Here is an 8,739-nt window from a genome sequence, read left to right as displayed (position 1 = left end):
GTGTAGTACATGTAGTTTTTGGGGCAGATATATAATATGTGTGGGGGTACTGGGGGTGCTCTCAGTGTCTTGCAAACCTGGAGTTACCCTATACATATATATAAATTGTCCATATAGAGAACTCTCTTTCCGTTTATTCACTTGAAGGTCATCACAAAAGACAAGGGAGGCTCTTTGAGTCTGGAAGAAAAGAGGTTTAAGCCCTGGATAAGGAAAGGATTCCTCACTGTAAGGTCTTTGAAAATGTAGATTACATTAAGAAAAACCTGGATGATTTCTAGAAGCACAGAATATAACTGGGGATTAAGGCTTTAAAGTAAAGATAACAGTGACTGTTGATCCAGGGAACATCCAAATGTCTCATGGGATCAGGAAGGATTTTTTTTTTATCTGTTGGAGCAAATTATTAAAATTATTTAAATGTTTTACCTTCCTCTGGATCAACTATGTCCATAGGGTTTTATATCTGGGATATGTTTATTTCCCTAGTGGTTGAACTTATAGACTTATATATACCTATATATAGCTGTCAATTATTAAACTGTGAATAAGTGTGGAAGCTTGGAGTGAGCAAAAATCAGTTTTGCGCTGGGGCCACTTGGAGTCCTTGTCCACCTCTAGTTGTTTGAGTACCAGAAGACGTAGCTGTAGGAATTGTAGGTATTACAGTATTAGTAGAAGTTGAAGTACTGCCACTAATATACTTCTAGTACAATAATAGTAGACCAATAATTAGCATAGTAGTAGTGGCAGATGTAGTAGAAGAGGGGGGATCATGGATATTGGTATTTGTAGTAGGGGGTTTAGTAATTGTTATCATAATAGCATTTGTAGTGGAAGAGGTGTTAGATATCAGTGACAGTAACAGACGTGATAGTAGTAATATTAGTTATTTGAAATAGAGGTGTACTAAATATAGTAGTAGTGGTAGTATTAAAAATAGTTATTGTAGTAATATTAGTAGATGTAGCAGTGCTGGTTATTGGTATAGACTATAGCAGTAGAAATAATAAAAGTGATCATCGTAATACTATTACTGGTTGTAGTAGTGCTGGTAGTAAGGATTGTAGATTTAGTAGTAGCAATAGCTAATCCCTATTTAATGTACAGCGCTGCGTAATATGTTGGCGCTATATAAATCCTGTTTAATAATAATAATAATAATAATAATAATTATAGTAGTATAATATAGTAATTATAGTAGTTATAGCAAATTATAGTAATAAAAGGTCTTGTAGCTGAAGTAGTGGTGGCCATAGCAGTTGCACTGGTAGTATTGCTATAGTATTAGTGGGAGGGGAGCTTGTAGTATTGGTGATTGTAGTGATGGCACTGGTAGTATTACTATATTAGTAGTAATAGTAGGGTTCGTTGTAGTCATGTTAGTAAGAATATTAGTACTTGTAGAAGTAGAATCAGTATTTACTAGTAGTAGTTTTGCAGCACTAGATCCCAGGTTCGAATTTCATTCTAGTCACTACCTACATGGAGTTTGTATGTTCTCCCCGTGTTTGTGTGGGTTTCCTCCGGGTACTCTGTTTTCCTCCCACAATCCAAAAACATGCAGTTAGGTTAATTGCTTTCCCCTTAAAATTGCCCTTAGACTGTTTTAAAGACATATGGCTATGATAGGGATATTAGATTGTGAGCTCCTTTGAGTGACAGCTAGTGACATGACTATGGACTTTGTACAGTGCTGCGTAATATGTCAGTGTTATATAAATACATTGTTTTTGTTATTATATTTACTATTCCTCCTATTAATATTATTATTATTATTATTAATATTAGGCAGTAAAAGTAATAGAAGGGATATTGTTGTATTTAATATACCAGTCATAGTAATAGTAATAATCACAAAGACGTAAATTTTACCTATATTTTTATTTTACTTTTATTATTATACAGAATATAATTATTAATATTTAGTCGTTAATAATAATAATATTAATAATAATAATATTAAAAAAAATGGCATTGGCTGATTCATGTATGATTGTGCCATATCAGAAGAACTACTTGCAGTGGCAACACCAATAGAACTATTTATAGTAGTATTCTGTATATATATGTTAATATGTTTGTATAATATATAGTATGGTAGTATGATATGATAATCTCACTGTTGTATCATTTTCTAGTATTGACTTCCTATCACCCTACTAACCAATAATAACGCACAGCAAGGTGTTTTTAATTTAACCAGTCCATCGAAATGCCTTTATTGTAGGAATCAGAAAGTTACAATGTATTTCAAACCAAGGAAAATTCTGCTTTTGCTGTCTGCCCCATCATCCCATCTCCACATCATCACATCACTCCACATCTTCACTCTTTACAGGTTTCTAAAAACACTTGCTTGGTCAAATCCATAACTTAACACAAGTCAAAAAGCTCTCAATCGAATCTGCAAATCATGCTCTGGATGTCACCTTCTATATCTTTTCCATAATTATCTTGTAGGACCTTAATATAACTTACTTGTGAGTTCTTTAAAAGCAGAAGTATCTAGTAATGATTCCATCAGTGTATACAAAAAAAATATTTGGGTTTTTTGCTACAATATATATCATCAATAGATTGTGGCACAGGAAAATGCTGATATATTATCTGGTTGCAAATGTGGTTTGTGGGCAAATTGTCTGTATATGGCCCATGTGTGTTGTGCTGGGGAATCACTCTATGGGCCCTATTTATAAATGATTCCTTAATAATTTTCATTTAGAAAGTATTTCCCATTATGACTGTGCACTCCCGAGATTGGCCACTAGGTGGCAGAACGAGTCATTGTTTTAATAGGAACTGAAATGAGAAGTGTAGAGAGATTCGACCATCTGTTCAGATGAATTGATGGGGGAATAATTTATAAATAGAGCCCTATGTGTTGTCCTTAATTTTCCGATCAAATAGGCATAGTTGGTGACTATCTTCGTGGTTATCTAGACAATGATCAGCACCCTTTAAACTAAGTCACATGTTACAGCATGTTTCCTTATTAAATAAAAAAGTTTAAACCAATAAATCATACACTTTGAAAAATCAAATCTCAAACAATTTTGTGTTCAATTGGGTCAAATGAAAATGGTTATTTTTTTTTTTTTTATTGGCATTTTAAACTTGTCTTTCCCAATAATTCAGCCTAAAATGTCCTTAGACAGAATTTCTCAACCTTTTTTTTCCATACCAAAATTGCAAATTTTGAAAAAGTTGAGTCAGCATTTTAAGGCCCGGAAATCCGTTTGCAAGGGTTGCACAGATATCATTCTATCATTAAAAAATTGTAACAGCACCAGGTTGAGAAGGTCTGATCTAGAACATAGATCTATTTATGTACACACTTAATTGTAATATTCAGTTTGGGCTCTATTTGTAAATGGTTCCCTCATCAATACGCTGATAAAATTTGATCTCTTCCTATTCTTTTCTTATTGTGACAGCTGTGCACTTTGATGATTGGCCACTAGATGGCAGAACAAGTCATTGTTTTATTAGGAGACCTACAGAAAGATAAAACCATAGAATTCACCACCAGAGAATTTTCAGAGAATTCGGCTGGGGGAATAATTTATAAATAGAGCCCATTGTGAAGCTTTTTGTATATATATTAACATTTTTTTGTGTTTTTTTCTTTTTTAGTGTGTGTGTGTGCTATTAATTATAAAGTGTAACAAGTGATTAGAACTATAATCAATGACATCACCAGTCTCAGATTAAAACAATACAATTTACTGGAGATTATCGCAGAATAAGTATTACTCAGGTATCATATTATATATAAAGAATTTTCAGAATACACTATCGGGATTATTCAATAACACACCCCAAACCTCTCAACGCTTAATGGGTGACTTTCAGATGCAAACAATACAGCAACATTATGCAGATAACGTACAAAACAGAACAGCAGAACTGTCCCAATCTAGGCTTGTATCTGTTGTTTTTTTTTTTTTTTTTACAAATAATGAAATGTTATCATACACGAATTACATCCTCTTCATTTCAATATTTTAAAAATCGGTGTACATAGAGCTTTTGGCAATGGTATGATGAAATAACAAGCAAACAGCGCCCCTGTTGGCCAATCTCTAGTACAAAATTTGCTACAATTTTTTTCCCACAAAAATACCTTCTGACCTGGGGGTACCCTTACTTCAATCGGGATGAATTATGAACTGAATGTTCTGAATGTTTCAGAATAATGTTGTTTCGAAGGCACTGCATCCAAAGTACAGAGCACATAATTTTTTTTTCCCCAAGGTCTTTCGAGTTCTTTTATTGTGACAGTTCTACAGCGCAGCAGTTTTTCAAAATCACACTGAAAAGCACCCTCTACATTCAAATACGTGTTAACTTCCATGCATGGTAAATAAAACACACTTAGGATGCATGAGTTAATTTTTTTAACCTACTCTGTGATTTCTAGATATTGAGGTTGAGTGTGGGAATTCAACGAGTTATGGTGGGTTGGGTTTTTGTACAACCATGGAATTTCCATGGAAAAAATCAAATCAATGATTAAATAAAATTACTAAAAATATCTAAAAAAAATAATGGACCTTTCCAGTCCAATCTACAAGATGAAGGACAATATCCTCAAAGTTTCCACTTATTTCACTAAGTTACAATCAAGGCTGGCCAATGGCGACTCAAGGCTTCTTACTTTATAAGGCTTCTTCTTTACTTTACTTTTGGACATTTGGACCAAATCTATTTTTTTCAAGGAATCTCCAATAATAGAGGTTTGGCTTGGCCAATTTTTTGAGTTTGTCAATGTTGAAGAAGTTGACCAACTTTTTGAGTTGGCCAATGTTGACCTTTTAAATTTGCTTACAAGAACTTTTCTTGAGTTTGAGGCAGATTGAAGCCTAGATAAAAACTTTTTTCAATTGTTGTCTACAGAAAGCTTCATTTTTTGACCAATGTTGACCTTTTAAATTTGTTTTAAAGAATGTTTTCTAGACTTGAAGCAGAACCAGCTTTAACTACAAACTTTTTGAATTTTGGTTTACAAAAGGTTTCATCTTCTTGCAAACGTTGACCTTAATATTTGCTTTGGAAAACTTTTCTTGAGTTTGAGGCAGATTGAACCCTATTTACAAGCTTTTTGAATTTTGGTTTTCAAAAAGCTTCATCTTCTTGCTCAGTGCTGACCTTTGAAATTTGCTTTGAAGAACTTGCCTTACCTGGAAGGCAGATTAAACTAGATACAAATTTTTGGTCTAGAAAAGGTTTCCTTTTTTTTGCCCAACTTTGACTTTTAAGATCAACTTCCAAGAATTTTTATTGGTTCGGAGGCAGATTGAATTCCAAAAACAAACTTTTTAAATTTTGGTATAGAAAAAGCTTTCTTTTCTTGTCTAACAACAACCAAATTTGCTTTGTAAAACTTGACTTGAAGGCATTTTAAATCCTAATTTTAACTTTATTTCAAATTTTGGTTTGCAAGAAGCTTTATTTTCTTGCCCAACAATAACCTTTAAAATTTGCTTAGAACTGTTCTAGACTTGAACCAGCCTTAGTTACAAACTTTTTGAATTCTACAAAAAATCTTCGTCTTTTGATCCATACAAAAAAAAAATGACCATTGTTAGGACTCCATCATGAAAACATTTATCTGCACTACTACAATCTGAGTGGAAAGCACTCAGGCAAAATTACCTCTGATATTTTGAGGTAGGTTTGGATTTGAGTTTGCTACAGATAAAAGAAATGAAAGATTAGATGAAAGGGCCATCATATACATAGGCATAGGCCAATAATACTTTCTGTGCTATTTGTTCTGAAATTAGTGCAAGCTTCGTAATAGCCCAATGCACCCACATCCACGAGTGAAAAATAAGCTGCCTACTTTCAATTAGCACATGGGGCAAAACAGGCCCTTTAAGGTAAACTGTTTTTGTTTTTCATTTTTCCCCCGTTTCAGGTGAAATATTCTCTGTCAACACATAAATCAACGAACATTAGCAGACAGACCACGGACATCTTTTCTAATATGACTAAAAGCAACTGTAAAAACCAGATTACATATTAAAGGAGATTTTTTTTGATTTTCTTTTAATGATCATTTCATTCCCACAACTCAAACTAAACCAAGCCAAACCCATTTGACTTATACGTATGATAACAGTTGTGTTACATAAGTAGAGGTACAAAAAAACATTTACTGTTTAAAGCAACACCCTGAAAAAATGAAAATAACCCTTGCACCCCATAACGTGTGAACACAGGAAATCTGACCTATTAAAAGCCACCAATTAGTCCGCCATTTTGTTTTCCTTTTTGAAATGTTTTTTTTTTTGAGTCACATGGGTTAAAATATTGATTGAAAACCTGTTAACGAACGCCAAGGTTCTAGACTTATGACTCGTTGACCAAGCACTCCAATGGGACAGAGAGCAATTATTATATAACTTATACCCTATGGCTATTGGTTGCTCTCTAAGAACTTAGACTCCTTGCTCAGTCATGCAAAAAGGATTTAACATTGCGGCAACTGGTTGTCTATGAATAAAACCCTGTTTGTTTTGATATGTGTTAGTCCCTACAGCAAGCTTGGCACACACTCACGCACACACACGAAAAGCAGGCAAATAAAGCAGTCCCTGTAAAGATTTGAGCCCAGGAGGACATTTAACCCCTTTGCCCCTTCCGATTTTGTTCTTTGTATATTCTAGGTTGAGCTGGTGTAGGTTGTTCCTTCTCCGAGAACAGAGCGGGATTGGACAACAACATTGGGTATAAACCCAACCCAACATCAAATATCGTATCGTAGGACGTTGTGCCTTGAATGTTGTATGCCGGAGGCAAAGGGTTTAAAGGGATTCTACTCCGACTCAACCTGTAGCTAATGCAGATGCCACTTTGGAGGACACCAAATTCATCACAGGCTAGAGATAGACCTCTCGGTAATTTAATTTAGAAAACTAATATATATTTCCTATCGTTACAATGGTTCCATGTGATGGACTTATCAATAGGTGAGGACATGTTTACAAAACACAAACTTGGAAACCCAATGTGATGTCTACCAAATGAACTCTATAGGTAGTGAGGTCGTATAAGTAAGAGGTGTCCTCCTATGGTGTCTTTCACCTAACAGATGGTCGAGCGGTCGGTCAACCTTGTTTTTGGCAATGGGGTCTTGACTTGGGCCGCTTGCTGAAAACAGGTTGAGAGACACCAGAAAAAAAAAAAAAACAGGGTTAATCATAATCGTTAAAGAGTCATTCGGGAACGAGCGAGAGAGAGGCTGGAACACCAGAAAGAGACAATTACATGAAGAGAATTTCAAACCAACGAAAGAAGAAAAAAAGACAAGAAAATTAAAAACATTTTTTTACAACATTTCAATGTTCTCAGCATTATGCGGTTCTTTACACAGAATTCAGTCCCTTCATTTTGTCATTTAGGCTTCTTGTTGAATTAGAAATTTTCTGGTCTTCGTGGTTTTTTTTTTTCATTTTTTCATTTTTTTTTCCGTAAGGTATTTTTTTCCCCAATGCTTCACAACACACTCGGTGAAGGAAACAGTCACATCTCTCCCTCTCTCTCCTCTCCAAAGTTACTTTTTTTTCGGTATTTTCTTATTTTTTTGTATTCTCTTATATAGGTATTATATTAACATTTGCAGATTAGGGAGAGGAGGGAAGTCACCATAAGCCAAATGGAAGCAGCCAAGTTGGGGGATCCATTGTCCACTATCGCTGTTCCTGGTCCTGGAGAGAGAAAAGATAGAGACGTGTTAATGTATGATTCTGGCTGGATATAATGCTACATTGAACTGAAAATGAAATGAATATTAAAGACCATCAATTACAGGTAGTCCCCGGGTTACATACGAGATAGGGACTGTAGATTTGTCCTTAAGTTGAATTTGTATGTAAGTCGGAACAGGTACATAATTTCATTAAATGCAATTAGGACAGATGTTTGTTTCAACATATTATTAGGCAGCAGTGTCAAAAAAACCCCCAAAACTTTACTATATGGAGCCTAGACATTCATTAACTTATGGAGTAAGCTGTGCGTTGATATGCAAAAAGAAACAACTGCAGAGTTTGTCTTGGTCATTAAAGATTTACAAGAGGTTGCAGAACAGCAAGACTTCTTCTGCAAGTCATGTGAACCGCCCCCTCCCACCCATCAAGCCTCTGTCCTGCACACGAGCAAGCAGGGAAGCCCCATTCCTATCTAGGAGTCATTCATATGTTGGATGTTCTTAACTCAGGGATTACGTGTACATTCAAAATATATCGTTGGGAAGGGTTGGAACCTATCCAGTTGGAACGATCCAAAGCCCATTTGTAGCAGAATGGCCAAAGGAAAGAAATCCTTAGGAATGTTATCACTGTAGTGATGACACCTAGGGCTCTATTTGTTAATAAGCAAATTGATATAGTGCCAACATATAATGCAGCGTTGTACATTGAATAGGGTATGATCTCATATGTTGAAGTCCAGTGGGCGCCTCTTTGCACAATTTGAGGAAACATAATTATTATTATTATAGATCAGTGTTTTCAACCTTTTTAACATGGGGAAACTCTTGAAATAATTTTCAGGACTTCAAGGAACCCCTCCTATAATTACTATAGCCACAGCTCACAGTATGGTGGTCGGTAGGAAGAATGCCCCCTGCATTGGTAGATATTGAAAAGAAAGTCGCCAAAAAGATCATTGGTGTCTGGTAAATTGCTCCAAGAGGGACAAATTTCTCAAGGAACCTCTAGTAAACCTCTG

The 8,739-nt window shown here is 35.1% G+C and overlaps 1 protein-coding gene across 3 annotated transcripts in view; it reads right to left on the bottom strand.

The window, feature by feature from the left end:
* Positions 1–2,190: 2,190 nt before the first annotated feature.
* LSAMP (limbic system associated membrane protein) overlaps positions 2,191–8,739 on the bottom strand; it is a 417,986-nt gene continuing 411,437 nt past the window's right edge. For all 3 annotated transcript variants that reach the window (XM_072398412.1, XM_072398411.1, XM_072398413.1), the window contains one exon: positions 2,191–7,715. In XM_072398412.1, the coding sequence (XP_072254513.1) occupies positions 7,618–7,715 (98 nt within the window). In that variant the 3' untranslated portion in view covers positions 2,191–7,617. The remainder of the gene's footprint in view (positions 7,716–8,739) is intronic.

Source organism: Pyxicephalus adspersus, chromosome 1 (assembly GCF_032062135.1).
Source record: "Pyxicephalus adspersus chromosome 1, UCB_Pads_2.0, whole genome shotgun sequence".
NCBI lineage: Eukaryota > Metazoa > Chordata > Amphibia > Anura > Pyxicephalidae > Pyxicephalus > Pyxicephalus adspersus.
Note: the sequence above shows the minus strand (reverse complement) of the source record. Positions and strands in the feature narration are given on the sequence as shown.